General features: G+C 39.6%; 1 protein-coding gene across 6 annotated transcripts in view; it reads left to right on the forward strand.

The window, feature by feature from the left end:
- SRSF11 (serine and arginine rich splicing factor 11) overlaps positions 1-14,143 on the forward strand; it is a 233,712-nt gene extending 219,569 nt beyond the window's left edge. For 5 of the 6 annotated variants that reach the window (XM_070746152.1, XM_070746146.1, XM_070746148.1 and 2 more), the window contains 7 exons: positions 2,485-2,612; positions 7,859-7,940; positions 9,462-9,593; positions 11,137-11,226; positions 12,006-12,101; positions 12,622-12,760; positions 12,864-14,143. In XM_070746152.1, coding sequence (XP_070602253.1) covers positions 2,485-2,612; positions 7,859-7,940; positions 9,462-9,593; positions 11,137-11,226; positions 12,006-12,101; positions 12,622-12,760; positions 12,864-13,052 — 856 coding nt within the window. In that variant the 3' untranslated portion in view covers positions 13,053-14,143. The remainder of the gene's footprint in view (positions 1-2,484; positions 2,613-7,858; positions 7,941-9,461; positions 9,594-11,136; positions 11,227-12,005; positions 12,102-12,621; positions 12,761-12,863) is intronic. The other variant, XM_070746147.1, reaches the window with a different exon arrangement.
- The last annotated feature ends 2,715 nt before the right edge of the window (positions 14,144-16,858 follow it).

A 16,858-nucleotide genomic window follows, 5' to 3' on the forward strand; every position in this document is an offset into this window, starting at 1 on the left:
TTGAGTTATTAACACAATTGTCCAGTTGTTGAGTTAGTAACACAACTGCCTTCTTGACTTTATGTGTCAGAAGGTCAGCAAATCTGATCCTATAATGCTGGGACACTGCAATTGTCATAAATACACACCGGTTTCCAAACGTCAGATTTTGGGTCACATGACCATGGGAATGCTTTAACGGCCGTAAGGGTAAGAAACTCTCAAATCATTGTTTTCAGTGTTATTGTAACTTCAAATGATCAGTGAATGAATGGTTGTAAGTTGAGGACTGCCTGTAACTACCTGGGTTTAGGGAAGCAGTTTTTTTGTGCTGCTCTTCCTTTTTTGCTGCAGTGAAAGCAAGGAGATGGCTCTATGTAAGCTATTTTAACATGCTTTATTGACTTCCTTAATTTTGTAAGAAGAGGAGGTGGGCAATGCTGAGATATCTCTCTCTGATCTTCTAAGCAGGATTTTTCCCTGGATCCTTGCCATCATTTTATTTGCCCTTTGAATTATGGGACATCATTTCAAATGTAGTAAAATGTTTCCTTTCCTTGGTAGTCTCCACGATCCTCATGGCATACACACTGAGTGCAAATCTATTGTGCTGATGGTAGGGATGGAAAATAAGCAATTGAGAAATAGGAAGTTTAGAACAACTCTGTTATATAGGTCCATTAATGGAGAATATTTTGAAGAATATTTTTAGTCCATTAACTTAAAATATTTAGTTAAATTAACTGCTGCATTGCCAATTATTTATGTTTTGTGGTATTTTTAATCTATATTGTTTGATTTTGTCTTGGCTATGGAAATGCACATGTAAATAAAAGTTCAACATGCCAATTGCCAAGTATCCAAATTTGAATCATGTGAGCTTTGTAAAATTCCCAAGACTTTTGTAGTATTACAAGGGTGGCCTTTCTTCTGTAATTGCATATGAGTATATTCAACTTGTTGAAATCTATATAAATGTATAAATACTGGCGACACGACTTCAAAATTTATTTTTATTTATGTAATAAATTATGTAGTTGCTTATCTAATACATGTGACTCTGAACAGCATAAACGGTTAAAAACAGAAAAATACAACAAAACAACCACAATCAACAGCGAAGATTTTAAAAGCTATTCAAAAACATCTAAACAACAAATCTTCAAGAGAGTGCAATTTCTTTGGCAAAACAACCATTTTTTAGGCTGCAACCTAACACAATGATAAATATATATTATTTTATAGGTTAAAATAAAACAATTTATGCATCCGTTATGAACTAATCTCAGATTAGTCCTGGAATCTACTAGTCAGGGAATTTATTGCAAAAAAAGGACAACCCCATGATTTTTGCTTTTCCTTTCATTTTATATGTATCAGTGTAGTTGAGAAATGGGCCTGGACTAGAACATTCTTCCCAATTTCCTCCTCTTGAAAAGCGGTCTCCAGTGATTTTAGTACAGGTAGGGCTCGACTTAGGACCACAATTGAGCCCAACATTTCTGCTCTTAAGTGAGACATTGTTTAAGTGAATTTTGCCCCATTTATGACTTTTCTTGCCCCAATTTTTAAGTGAATCACTGCAGTTGGTAAGTTAGTAACCTGATTGTTAAGTAAATCTGGTTTCCCCATTTGCTTTGCTTGTTGGAAAGTTGCAAAAGGTGATCAGGTGACCTTAGGACACAGCAACAGTCATAAATATGGACCGGATGCCAAGCATGTGAATTTTGATCACATAATCATGCAGATGCTGCAAAGGTCATAACTGAAAGCTAGCCGTAAGTCACTTTTTTCAATGCTGTTGTAATGGTCACTAAGTGAACTGTTGTAAGTCAAGGACTACATTGACTTTAAAGAGCAGAAGCTGGAGGATCCCTATTAATTTCAAGTAAATTCATTTTTGGTATCATGTAAAAAATAATTATCTCTGTATTGCATATTAACGGACAAGAATATTCTAGACAGTAGGATATCTAGTAAAAAGGATACACTAGCTAGGGCCTAGGCCCAGGGCTAGGCAGAGTTGGCTCTTCTGTGACATATGGACTTCAACTCCCAGAAGTCCTGAGCTAGCAGGATTGACTCAAGAATTCCACAAGTCATAGAGGAGTCAACTTTGCCTTTCCCTGGCCTAGGCCAGGAGAAAAAAAAATAAAAACAGCAAGAAAATTCAAGTACTCCGTTTTGAAATTATGTTTTAAATAAGTTTGCATAGTCCTGAAATTAACGTTTAATACATGCTCTCATTTATTTGCAAAAATGTATGTGCCACTGGATTCAACAGACTCCAAGGAGCTTACATATATAAATAAAACAAATAAAATACTTAATAAAAATTCATAGCATCATATCCCAAAATGCCACTGAGATCACAGTCTGTTTCACCAAAAGGAGATTGTTGCAATTATTTTTCTAAATGATAGCAAGAGTTAATTACTGTGTATTCTGTTTTAAATGGGATTTATAGTTTAATGTTTCTATGTTTGTTTGTTTTTTATGGTTCAGGCTCAATCACGTAGCTGCAGGTCTTGTTTCACCAAGTCTGAAAACTGATACCTCCAGTAAAGAAATAGAAGAAGCCATGAAACGAGTACGAGAAGCACAATCTCTGATTTCTGCTGCTATAGAGCCAGGTAAAGCCATCTAAAATATCACCTAAGTAATTTGGCCTTACAGAAAATTATTTCATGATTAAGGTATCCCCCTGCCAGATAATAATAATAATTAATAATAATTTATTAGATTTGTATGCTGCCCCTCTCTGTGGACTCGGAGCGGCTCACAACAAAATAACACCGTATAACAAATCTAATATTAAGGGGGGCGGGGCAGATACGTTTTTTAATTAGAGGTGTATTAATAGACAAACACATACACATAAAAATAATAATAGAGTAAAAGAATTTATGTGGAATAAAATCTGAAAAAATGTAAGATTGTGTAAAAGAATTCATGGTTGCTGGAATACCATCCTAGAACAATTGAGAAAGTACAATAAAGGAAAGAGGACGGGAAGAGAGGAAATAGAAGAAAGAGAGAGGAGGAAGAAAGAAGAGTAAGGAGAAGAGAGGGAAGGAAAGAAAAGGAAGAGGAGAAGGAGAAAGGGAGGGGAAGTACCGTATATACTCGAGTATAAGTCGCTCCGACTATAAGTCGAGGCCCCTACTTTTGCCACAAAAATCGGGGTAAATTTATTGACCCGTGTATAAGTCGAGGATGGAAAATGCAGCGGCTACTGGTAACTTATTAAAATGGAAACCAATAAAATTACATCAATTGAGGCATCAGTAGGGTAAATGTTTTAGAATATTTATTTCAAAGAAAACCAGTAAACTAGCTCTGTAAGTTTAAAAGAGGGTAAACAGGTATATGTACCCCAAGGCAGTACAGTGATCCCTCGAGTTTCGCGATCTCGAGTATTGCGAAACGCTATATCGCGAGTTTTCAACCCGGAAGTAAACAACACCATCTGCGCATGCGTGCCTTTTTTTCTATGGCCACGCATGCGTAGATGGTGGAGTTTCCCGCCGGGCAGATAAGCTGCTGGGCGGCTTCCCTGGGTCTTCCCCCTCTTGCCCCGGTAAGACCCCAGCGGCGGCGCGAGCAACGGCGTGGGCGGGCGGGCGGCACGTGCGTGGACACCCCAGCTCCGCTTCCCAGCTGGAAAGCGGCCCCAGCAACGGGGTTGGCGGGCGGGCAGTGCGCGCGCGCTTGGGGAAACCCCAGCTCCGCTTCCCAGCTGGGAAGCCGCCCCAGCAACGCGCGCGCACTTGGGGACATCCCAGCTCCGCTTCCCAGCTGGGAAGCGGCCCCAGCAACGGGGCGGGCGGTGCGCGCGCGCTTGGGGAAACCCCAGCTCCGCTTCCCAGCTGGGAAGCCACCCCAGCAACGCGCGCGCGCTTGGGGACATCCCAGCTCCGCTTCCCAGCTGGGAAGCGGCCCCAGCAACGGCGTGGGCGGGCGGCACGCGCGCGGGGAAACCCCAGGCGCGAGCAACGGGGTGGGTGGGCGGGGCGAAGGGCGGGCGGCGGTGGAAGTAAAAACACCATCTGCGCATGCGCAGATGGTGTTTTTACTTCCGCACCGCTACTTCGCGAAAAATCGATCATCGCTAGGGGTCCTGGAACGGAACCCTCGCGATGATCGAGGGACTACTGTATAGGCAAAAAAAATGCAAGTACTGTACTTACCTCAATCCCCCACTACTCCTGCTGGTTTGGGTTAGGGTTAGGATATTTGGCCTCTCCTTGCCTCAAAGAGATACAATTTCCCTCTCTATTTACTATTACTGAACATCCAAAATATACTATTTAATTCTATGTATATATGCCATATGTATACATACATATTACACACAGGCACACAAAAATATACCGTACATTGTTTACTATATAAACTGTATATGTATATTTACAGAGAGAGGGGGGGAGGGAGCTCTTGTAAAATTACCGGTATATTATAAACGGTACATTCAACCTCACTTACTGTAATAGGAAAAACAAACCCAGAGTCCACTTTCTGCCACACATTTAACCATAACTAGAACATTACACATACCTTCAGATGTACCAGTACTTCCCTAGCTTGCACATCACTGTTAGAGCTAGGAAATGCCATGGATTGAGTAAAATGTTGTGATTCTCACTGAACAACGCTTTTGTTTAACAACCACAATTTTGGGCTCAATTGTGGTCATAGGTCTTTCTTTCTTTCTTTCTTTCTGTCTCTCTCTCCTTCCTTCCTTTCTTCCTTCTTCCCCCCCCTTTCTTTTTCTGTCTGCCTATCTTCTTTCCTTTTTCTTCTTCAGTCCCCTCCCTCCCTTTCCTTTTTTGTCTTTTTTCCTTCCTACCATCTTTCTTTGTCTCTCTTCCTTTCTATCATCTTTTTTTTCTTTCTTTCTGTCTTCCTTCTTTCCTAACTCCTTCCTTCCTTCCTTCCCTCTCTCCCTCCCTCTTTCCTTGCCGCCCAACTCCAACAGGACTCTGGGTGGCTCACAACAATCACAACAACTAAAAAGCAATATAAAATGTAACAACAATACAACAGCATATAGCATAAAATGCATAAATAACCCTTAAAATGCCTTGACACTGGCAATGAGTAAAATGCCAACTGTATAAGACAGGGACTTTAAGACAGAGGAGGGGGGCACCCCTGCTCAGGTGCAGAGCACAAAGCAGGGCTAAGTCTCCAAATGAAAGATGCAGAGAACTACCGTAATTTTCCTGGAAGGCTTGAGCACCGGTGCTTTTCATTCTAGAAAAACAACTCAGCCTGGCATCCCCCTCCCCCCTCCTCACCACGGAAATACCCATTGACAGGATGCCTGCCGGTGTCTCTTTCGACTGCATCCACAGTTTACGTCACGCTCCCTTTAACCTTCTGGGAGCCGTAGTGTCTCTTTGGGCAGAACGGCTGAGCCTGCCTCCTCGAAAAGACTACAACTCCCAAGAGGCACCGGGAGGGAAGTGTGGGCGAAGGGGGCGGGCGCCCGCGGAGTTGGTCGTGGGAATAGTAGAATGAAAAGGCAGCCAAGTCGGCAAAATAAAGGCGAGTGAGTGAGGGAAGGGAATGTTGGGAGGGAATGGCTCACTGCTTTTCCACCCAGCCAGCCCCTTCCCACTGAGACGAGGGGGGTCATGCAGTCTGGCAAACGTTTTTCACCTGGCAGGAGCCTTGGCGCGGGGCAGGCAGAAAGTGAAGTCCCGGCAAATGGGTAGCTGGCTAGGACCACACGCTCCCATCCGCCCCTTGCTCTGGCCATTTCAGAGGACAACCCCCCTCCATCGCCCACTCCGGTAATTTTCTATTGGAAAAATCCATTGCTGCAATCCCAAACGGTCATTTTTTTAAAAAGCTGAGAAGCTGGGATTGCAGCAAGGAATCCCAAGGCGGGCGGGGGAGGTGCCTCCATGGATATACCGGTAATCACCTTCTTTTGGTGATTGCTGCCTGCTTGGAACCTCCATCACCGTCAGGTCGCGATTTCCTTTCCTACAACGAAAAGAGGCGGCACCTTCCTGAAGCGCTCGGTTAAGCAGCTGGAGGAAGGCGGGGCAATTGCCGCCTCTTTCGAGCTGAAGGAAAAGCAGACCACCACCTTTCCCTCAGCCGCTTCCTGGAGATCGCTAAGGATATCGCTCTGGGAGAGGGGGCAACTGCCCGGTTAAGAAGCAAGAATCCACCCCCTAGCCAAACGGCTTTTTTCCTGTTTAGCGCGGCATTCGAGTGGTTGGCAGGTTTTTTTGCTTGCACGCAAGAGCCAACCAGCTTGAAAGAAGCGGCAACTGCCCGGTTAAAAGCAAGAATCCACCCCCTAGCCAAACGACTTTTTTCCTGTTTAGCGCTCGAACGCTGCGCTAAACAGCAAAAAAGCCGTTTGGCTAGGGGGTGGATTCTTCCTTCTTAACCGGGCAGCTGCCGCTTCTTTCAAGCTGTGGTGACTTGTCAGTGACCCGAGTATAAGTCAAGGTCGGGTTTTTCAGCCCATTTTTTGGGCTAAAAAACTCGACTTATACTCGAGTATATACGGTAGGTTTAGGAAGGGGAAGGGAAGAAAGGAAGGACTGTGAGATAGAAGAGGAGATAATGAAATGAGAAATGAGATGATTAACATGTGAAAAAGTCTGTATGGTAATAAAAATAAAAAACCTTTAAAAAAAGAAAATTACTGTAATACTGTGTTGTTCAGAAAAAAAACTGTATTGTATGAGATAGCGGTTAAAAGTCAGATAGAGTATTTGATTTGATTTTAATTGGATTTTGTGGATTTGTATACATTGGGAAGAACAACATCTGTTTAAAAATCATAATCAGTAAGTCTTTTGATACCAGTTGCTGAAAAATACAGCAATTATGGGCTATATCCAGGAGTATTTGGATGAAATGCTGAAATTATTTTTTATCTGAACCAAAGAATTCCTTTTATATTTCTTTTTTTTTCCAGGAAAAAGGTTTTTTATTTCCCCCCCCCCACACACCAATCACATATGCAATATAATATACCATCAATCTTAAAATACAATACAATAATAAAATTTTTGAATTGGGTATTCATAAGCGTCCATTGCTATCTCCTGTTCTTTTGACATCTGGACAAAAAGTAATTATTCAAATTTCTTATATGTATTTAAAAAGCTATTAACTAATAGTTTCTTTCAGTGCTTCTTTTGTTATTAAATCTGATCATTTAGGCCGTCATGCTTCAATCTCCTCAATATATCCTTAATATCAATTTCATATATATTTCTTATCATTACTTTTATTGTAATCGCCCTTTAAAAAAGAAAAGAAAGAAACTAGAATTCCCAATCATAACAACTAAGTCTTAAATTTTATCTATCTGTTACAGGATCTAACATATATCAATTCAAAAGGGAAGAAAATACAAATAATTTATCCTAAATGTCCCAATTAGCTCGATTAATAATAATTAGATTAAAGTAAGATTAAAAACAATAAAGAAGAAAAAGAGAAGAAAAAAGGAAATAAAAAAGGGAAAATAAATAAGGTATAATTACCTTATAATTAAACCTTCATACCTTTTCCCGTCACCTCTCCCATTAATATCAGAAATAATAAAAATATTAACATCCAAAATAATCACATTTCTTAAGTTTGTTCAGATGTTATCCTAATCAATATTTCATCTTATACAAAAAAATCTCACATCTATTTATTTTATAGTAATATGAATTAAAATGTTCACAGTTACTTGAAAAATGCATTTGACTCTTTACACAAATGTAGAAAACTGCTTTTGAGACATAAACCTTTCTTCGGCTACAGTTTATGTATTTAAAAAAAATAACTTTACAAAGCGTGTACCTAATTTGTCCTGGCGATTCTGTAATGGACACTTCTGATGTTCTGATTCCAGATAAAAAGGATGATAAAAGAAGGCATTCAAGATCCAGGTCACGTTCAAGGCGAAGAAGAACACCTTCTTCTTCCAGACATAGGTAAAGATTCACAACAATAGCTCACTGAGCTGCTTGCTGAATTGGGCAGATAAGACCGTAGTTATTATATAATATGGTAATGGCCAGCAGTAAACATAATCTAGGGGGTGGGGAATGATTAATAAAAATAAATTGTATTGAATAAATTTGTTTAGGACTTACTTTTTGTTAACTGTATGGGACTACAGCCATATTGTTGGGTCAGAGAATGCAGCTACAGTGGTACCTCAAAATACGAACCCCTCGTCTTACGAACAACTCGTGATACGAACCCGGGGTTCAGAAAAATTTTGCCTCTTCTTACGAACTTTTTTCGAGTTACAAACCGGCGTTCGGAGACTGCTGGGAAGCCGCGCGGCTGTTTTAAAAGGTGACAGCCGGGCGGCGGGGCTTCCCAGCACCCTCCCGAACGCCAGTTTGTAACTCGAAAAAAGTTCGTAAGAAGAAGAGGCAAATTTTTTCTGAACCCCGGGTTCGGTTCGGGAGGTTGTTGGGAAGCCCCCAAGCCCGGCTGTCACCTTTTAAAACAGCGGTGCGGCTTCCCAGCAGTCTCCGAACGCCGAACACGGAAGTTCGGGTTTGGCGTTCGGCTTCGGGAAGCTTCGGAAAGCGGCTGTTTTAAAAGGTGACAGCCGGCCTGGGGGGCTTCCCAGCAACCTCCCGAACCCCGAACTTTTGCCGAACTTCCGGGTTCGGGGTTCGGGAGGTTGCTGGGAAGCCCCCCCAGCGCGGCTGTCACCTTTTAAAACAGCCCCGCGGCTTCCCAGCAGTCGCTGAACGCAGAAGTTCGGGTTTGGCGTTCGGCTTCGGGAATCTGCTGGGAAGCCGCGCGGCTGTTTTAAAAGGTGACAGCCGGGCTGGGGGGGGCTTCCCAGCAATCTCGCGAACCCCGAACTTTTGCCGAAGTTCGGGGTTCGGGAGGTTGCTGGGAAGCCCCCCAGCCCGGCTGTCACTTTTTAAAATAGCCGCGCGGCTTCCCAGCAGTCGCTGAACGCAGTTTTTTTGCGGGGGGGGTTTTTTGGTTGCACGGATTAATTGACTTTACATTGTTTCCTATGGGAAACAATGTTTCGTCTTACGAACCTTTCGTCTTACGAACCTCCCCCTGGAACCAATTAGGTTCATAAGACGAGGTATGACTGTATTTTGATTAGTCGAGTAATGCTTACAAATCATTTCCAAAACGCTGATTAGTCTTTTAATACATATGAGCTGAATATGAAGTCATTAGAATGAGTGTAATGAGTTAGATAGAATTGCACTGGAAATTAAGAATTCTGGTAAGTGGTTGATATTTTTTCTTGCTTTTAAATAATAGATTTCTTGTGTTTCATTATAATATATTTATGTTCCTGGTATTTAAGTCAGCATATCAAATAGTAAATTCCCCTATTGTAGATAATAGTTGTGTATATCAGGATCATGTTTGCTCACTCACTCAGCATCACTCTGATATTTCATAGATTATCTCTTATAATATGATGTACGTCATTTTTATTTGATTAATGGTTTGCTTAATAGACGGTCACGAAGTCGATCCAGAAGACGGTCACATTCAAAGTCAAGGAGCAGAAGAAGATCTAAAAGTCCTCGACGGCGGCGATCTCACTCCAGAGAACGTCCTAGGAGATCTAGGAGCACTTCCAAAACCAGGTGCTCAAAATCTTCTGAAAAATCTTGAAATTCTGTTTTGCATTGGAGGAAATTATTCTGTTAGCTACAAAAATATTGGAAACGTTATTAGTAGCCAATTTCCATACTTGCCTGATGAAAAACTCTTTGATCTAGCAAAAAGCTCCACCTACGGAATTGGGAGGTGACAACTTTAGCCAAAGAATTAGTTTGGCCCGTCCCCCCCCCCAATTTTAAAGATTAGTCCAAACATGAGATAGAGACCAGTGGTAGGAAGAGTAAGGCACATCTTTCTTCTCTTGTTGCTGCTATCAGAAGCTTCTACTGGATCAACTAACATTGGCATTAATTCTACCCTGTAGCCAGGATAGATGGATGGAGATTTATTTATTTATTTATTGGATTTGTATGCCGCCCCTCTCCGCGGACTCGGGGCGGCTAACAACAGTGATAAAAACAATATGTAGCAATCCAATAATAAAACAAATAAAAACCCTTATTATAAAAACCAGACATACATACTGACATACCATGCATAAACTGAAGAGGCCCAGGGGGAAAGAACATCTCAGTTCCCCCATGCCTGACGGCATGGGGGAATAAATCAAATATTTATTTATTCAATTTTTATGCTGCCCTTCTCCTTAGACTCAGGGCGGCTTACAACATGTTAGCAATAGCACTTTTTTAAACAGAGCTAGGCTATTGCCCCCACAATCCGGGTCCTCATTTTACCTACCTCGGAAGGATGGAAGGCTGAGTCAAACTTGAGCCGGTGATGAGATTTGAACCGCTGACCTTCAGATCTACAATTCAGCTTCAGTGGCCTGCAGTACAACACTCTACCTATACACACACACACACATCCTGGTTTACAGGGTAGAATTAATACCAATGTTTGTGTGAATTTATATACACACACACAAAAAAAACCTATCATCTATACCATTTTTTTTGATGTACAAGACGCGCCTTTTTACCCCCCAAGAGGATGCATCTTATACACCTAATGTAGCCCCACCCATCCACCCCCCACTCTTTGGCCTCTGCCTCCCAGCAATTTATCTCCTTGCAGCAAACAGAACACAGCCTGTTAAGCTGATTATCAGCTTCCCAAGCTGATTCAGGGCAGACAGGCTGCATATGCTAAAACTGAAAGTGAAACTAACTGCAAGGAAGCAAATTTCTAGGAGGCAGAATTTTATTTTTGTGCGCTAATCACTGTTAAAACTGCCTTTTTGCTACAAGGAGGTACGTCAGTAACTATAAATGCCTATAGAATGTTCAAATTATTAGACTTGTTTTTCAAAGACTGCTTTATTATTGTTTTTGACAACTTAACAAAATGAAGCTTTTTAAAACTTTCTGGCATTAATATACTGTGATAATGTTCTTTACTATTTCTATGGCACACATGCACAGAAATACACAGCAAACAGTGTGTATCATCTGTGCTGATTGCTGGGAGGCAGAGGCAGGTTTTTTTTCTTGTTTTCCTCCTCAAAACTTAGGTGCATCTCATACTCTGAAAAATATGGTAGCTCATCATTTGTTCCTCTTTTAGAGACAAAAAGAAAGAAGAAAAGGAGAAGAAACGGTCTAAAACGCCACCCAAAAGTTACAGCACTGCCAGGAGATCCAGAAGCGCAAGCAGGTTTGGTGTTGGGTATAATTCTACATTTCTCTCAAGCTGTTGAAATAGCATATTATTCTGACTTCCGGGAAACCTTCACTATTTGAATGAGGGACCTTTCATACTACACTAAAAGCATTTCATACTACACTAAAAGCATTTTAACAAACTGTACTACTTTAGGTCCAAACACTGAGATAAAAGTGTCAATGTGAACCTGTCAATGATTTAATGAGATGCTAGTGAAGTCATTTTATTGGTTGGAAGTCAAGCCATGCATTATAATCTTGCACTTGTCCATGTGGGCCATGAGGAATATGAAAGTTACTCCTCTTATGTAAGCTCTTGCCCTTTAATGTTTCAGGCTAAACAAAATATGGGTTGCTAAAAATAAGAAATCTCATTCTGTACATGCATATCTAAGGACAGTTTATCCAGCAAGCAATTATTCATTAAAAGTTATGTGTGTATGTGCATTCTGCATTAGAAACATTGTTTTGCAAGGTTTTTGATACCAGGAAGACCAATTTTAGTCTTTCTCTTGACTTTAATTATTATTCCTGGCTTTTCACTGTGCTATCTTGAGGTCACTAGGCGTTACAATCCTAAATAGGATCTCAGAAAGACTGATTTAATTTAGCCTTCTATATTGAATTTATGCCTTTGTCTGCTACAAAAAAATGCTGAAGCCATTTAAAAATATTTTTTGTCTTGTTTGTATATACTTTAGAGATTAAATACATATTGGGGTGTTAATAAATACAAGGAAAAGTTTTGATTGAGATACATTCTTGTTACAGAGAAAGACGCCGCAGAAGAAGTAGAAGTGGCTCCAGATCACCTAAAAAGCCTAGGTCACCCAAGAGAAAAGTGTCTAGATCCCCTTCACCAAAAAGGTTTGTCTTTTAACAAGTCAACTTAATTGATCATTTTTTTCCTCTCTCAGTTCTCCTATTGCCTTAGATTTTGTTAGGGCTTAAATTAATATTAAATTAATAGTGATTGAGTAACCATTGTAGCAATAATTATTGGCATTAGAATCTTACTTCAAGGTTGACTCAGCTTTCCATCCTTCCAAGGTGGATAAAATATGCTGACTCTGTAGCCACTTAGAGAGGGCTCTAAAGCATTGTGAAGCGATATATAAGTCTAAATGCTAATGCTATTACTTCACTTTGGGAAATGTGAAGTAATTTTGAAGGTATTCAGTAAATTGACATAAATCAATAAAGCCATAATTATTTGTAAATAGTAACACAAATTAGCTTCTCTGCATTTCTCGTATTGTTAAACAGCTTCCATTGCAGAGACCTATATGCAATATGCCCACAAAAAAATTTAGTTAAAACATTTTAGTAATCTCATGAAATGCTTGTATTCTCATTCTCAGGGGTTTGTTTGTTGTTTTCCTTTCAGGCATAAGAAAGAGAAGAAAAAAGATAAAGATAAGGAGAGAAGCAGGGATGAGCGTGAAAGATCAACAAGTAAAAAGAAAAAAAGCAAAGACAAAGAGAAAGAGCGAGAGAGAAAATCAGAAAGTGACAAAGATGTCAAAGTATGTTTAAATATATTTCTCCTGGTTGATTGAATTCCAGAGATTCCATGCTTCATTTGAAACATGTCTTATGTGGTTTCCTTTACGTTTTGTCTTTGCAAAGCAGGTTACAAGGGATTATGATGAAGAAGAACAAGGCTATGACAGTGAAAAAGAGAAAAAGGAAGAAAAAGCCACTGATGCCACTTCCCCAAAGCTTAAGGAGTCCCCCGAGAAAGCGGCTGGTGAACCAAGGGAATCCAAGGTCAATGGAGACGATCATCACGAAGAGGATATGGATATGAGTGACTGAATGTTACCTTTCCCGTGAAAACAATTGGCCACATGAATCAGTGTCATTCCTGTGTGATTCCTTTATGCTGTACTTGTTTAACCTTCCAAACTAGATGTATACAGCTGTAACTATACATGGTTGTAAAGCGCCTAATATTAAATAATTACATCAAGAATTTTAGAGAAAGTGATATCTGGGTTTCCATTCTTGTTATTGGCTAAATTGAATTGAGTAGCCCAGCAGTCCTTACTAGCTTGGTGCTGCTTTTTTCCTTTTTGAGCAAAAAGCTGCATGCATCTTTGACAGGCATGGACTGTTTGTGTTGTATGATCTTTTTAGTAAACCAGCTCACCTACAATAGTGTTTCTAGAGTTTGATTATTTACAATAATAGAGCAAAATAGGGAATGAACTGGCTGCATGTTAACTGTGGCAAGATCATCCTTATCTTCTACAACATGGTGGGCCACTAGGGGCCTTCAGTGTAGAGAGAGAGAGAAACTAACATTAGCTTCATCTGGGAAGAAATCTTCTGATAGAGGTAGATAATATTTCTAGCCATGTGGCTGAATCTTTTTGTTGTGGATTTGTTTGGCTTTGACACGGTTGAAATGCATTAGTCTTTTGATGCCCAGCGTAAGGTAGACTTTGAGTCTCAATCCTTCTCAGGTGGGGTGTTTGATTTTCCACAATTTTGACGTCTTGAGGTTAAAAAATATATAACTGCAGAAGAGACAGAGATAATTGTGTAGTTTTTTAAAGCTGCATTTCATTTTGAGTATTAAAACTCTGCAACAACGAAAAAAGGGTAGTGCATTTTAAATGGAACTTCGTATTGATTTTAAAACAAGTCTACTTGATAATGTATTTGATCTCAAGTTGTATAAACTAACTCATTTGTGTTGCAGTCACTGAAATAGTAACCTTTGACACAGTAATTTTATGTTATGCAAAGTATATGGGCAATCTATTCTTTTAGTTCTGGAAGTTTTGGGGGCGTATAATTTTGTGCAGGTAAAAAAACAAAAGTAGGCTACAGTCTGTGCCATGTTTATGTACAGTTTCTGAAATTGTTTTACAAGACTTTGATAATAAAAAATCATAAATATACACTTTATTTGTACTAAATTATGCGTATATTGGTGTTAATGATTTGTATAAAGCTACCTCACTTTTTTCCATTTACCTTTTCATTAAGCATCATTGTTTAAGTATGTCTGTGGTTATCTCAAAAATATCTAGCATATTTATCATTTGTGTCCAGGGAAGTTTCCCCCCTCTATATGTTGGAAATCTGATGGCGATCACTCCTCCCCAAAAAAGAGGGGCTGCCTTTTCAAAAAAATAAAAAGTCTGTGTATTTTTAATATTTAGTATCCTTAGACAACATACTGCTTGTTTTTTGTTTTTCAAAGTTTATGAGAATAAAATTATATCAGAATAGTTAGGGTTGAGAATATTGATCTATTAAAATCCTCCAATTAATTCCAGTAAATGCCCCCCCCCAAAAAATATTACAAGTTAGTAGCTATGTCTGCTGAATTTTTCTTTAAAAAATAACTGAAATAATAGAATGAAATAGTATTTTCTATTGGTGTTTTACAGTGAGAATAGAAGAATTTATAATTTTAGTAATAAGTATTTTCTAAATATATCAAAATGTACCATAAATGTTGCCCAGCCCTTTTATTTTCTCTGAAAAACAAATAACATATATCTTACATGAGAGAGAAATGAAACTTGTGAAATACTTACCGGTAATTGAATCTATAAAAGTGCATTTGTAGAATGCTCAATCTTTTGCAGTTTCTTTTGACTAAATTTCAAATTATTGTACCAAAGAAGTTTAATAAATGAGGGCTGAACAGATGGAGTTCAACTTCTGATCCCCAATAAACTTTATCATGCACAATGGCACAGATGGTGAAATTTAAAGTTTGTAATCCCAGGAGGAATGGATGAATTTGGCTGCTAGATAATTTCAGATTTGTTGGCCACACTCAGAACAATAGAAATAAAACAGCAACTTTATGAAAATAATAAATCAGCTTATAAAAAATGGCTTAACATATTTTTAAAACTGAAAATCAAAACTCTAGTGAGGGTCCCAAACCCCAGGCTACAGACTGATATCAGATCGTGGCCTGTTAGAAACTGGGCTATATAGCCGGAGAGTACCATCTAATATGGTGATGGTGAGAGGCGGCTGAGTGATTGCATGTACAAGATCTAGATTGCACATTCTTCGTTTATTGGCCTCTACCTTAACCTTTCACCAGACACTAGGAATCTTGCATCATTCATGAAACATCTCTGGTAGACTAAAAACCTCCAAAGAGTGGCGTTGGGGGGGAATTGATAATTAGATGTGTAACAGATGACAGGTGGTCCTGACAGTGCTGAACAAGTAGTAGCTATGACTGGTCCTTGTACTTCATAATGGTCTCTTGAGTCCCCATGGTCATGTAATAGTACTTGCAACCTTCCCACTAGCAAAGTCAATGGGGAAGCCAGCAGAAGGTCAAAAAAGGCAACCACATCATCACTCTCATTTAACAATCTGCAGTTATTTGTTTGATGGCAACTGGGATTGCTGGAATTGGTGCATGATTATGTGATGTCTCTGACTAGTTTCCTTAATGACAACAATTCTGGTCCCAATTGTAAACTCAGGACTGCTATATTAAGAATTCAGTTTGAGGGATTCAATACATGGTTCTCATAAGTCAATATAAATTTTAACAAAATGACCAGTTACTTAACCACTGTAATAGGATTCACTTAACAACCTTGTTACTAATTTAACAACTGCAGCAATTCACTTAACAAATGTGGCAAGAAAGTTGTAAAATGGGGCAAAACTCAACAAATTTGGCAATTAGCAACATAAATTTTGGACTCAGTTGTGGTCATAAGTTGGGATTTCTTCTTTGTTTACTAATTGCATCCAAACGGAGGATAACTAATGGTGACTTAATCATGACTACTAGTCTGAAGATAAGATTTGCTGGACTTTGCACCCAATATTTCACAAAAATTTTCTGGGAGTCAAGCAGCATTAAAATTATGTGGTGGTGGTGGTATTAGGCTAGTAACTGGAAGACCATGAGTTCTAATCCTCAGTCACGAAATACATTTGGGTCATCTTGAGGCCAGTCATTCTCATTCAGCCCAATTCACAGATTGTTGGGACAATAGGAGGAAGCAATGTTAGATGTTCACCATATGCAATTTATAAAAAATAATGAAGTTGGGATATAAATAATATACAAATAGGGTATCCTCCAGGACATTGGTATCTGAATTTTCTATAATTGAAATGCTAAATAGATGAGGGAGGACACATTGTAGCATCCATTATACAGTGGTACCTCTATCTAAGAACGCCTCTACTTACGAATTTTTCTAGATAAGAACCGGGTGTTCAAGATTTTTTTGCCTCTTCTCAAGAACCATTTTCCACTTACAAACCCGAACCTCCGAAACTAACCGTAAAAGGAGAAGCCTCCATGGGGCCTCTCTAGGAATCTCCTGGGAAGAAATGGCCGTAAAAAACAGGGAGAAGCCTCTGTGGGGCCTCTAGGAATCTCCTGAGAGGAAACAGGGCCTCCACCCTCTGTGGTTTCCCCAATCGCACACATTATTTGCTTTTACATTGATTCCTATGGGAAAAATTGCTGCTTCTTACAAACTTTTCTACAGAACGAATTAAGCTTGTAAGTACAGGGTACCACTACAGTTGAAGCAAGATGTGGCTTATGAATGCCATCATCTTACACTACAGCATGGCTTCTAAGACAAATCTTCATGTTGTCTAGCTTAAAG

The sequence above is a fragment of the Erythrolamprus reginae genome, chromosome 3 (genome assembly GCF_031021105.1).
Source record: "Erythrolamprus reginae isolate rEryReg1 chromosome 3, rEryReg1.hap1, whole genome shotgun sequence".
NCBI lineage: Eukaryota > Metazoa > Chordata > Lepidosauria > Squamata > Dipsadidae > Erythrolamprus > Erythrolamprus reginae.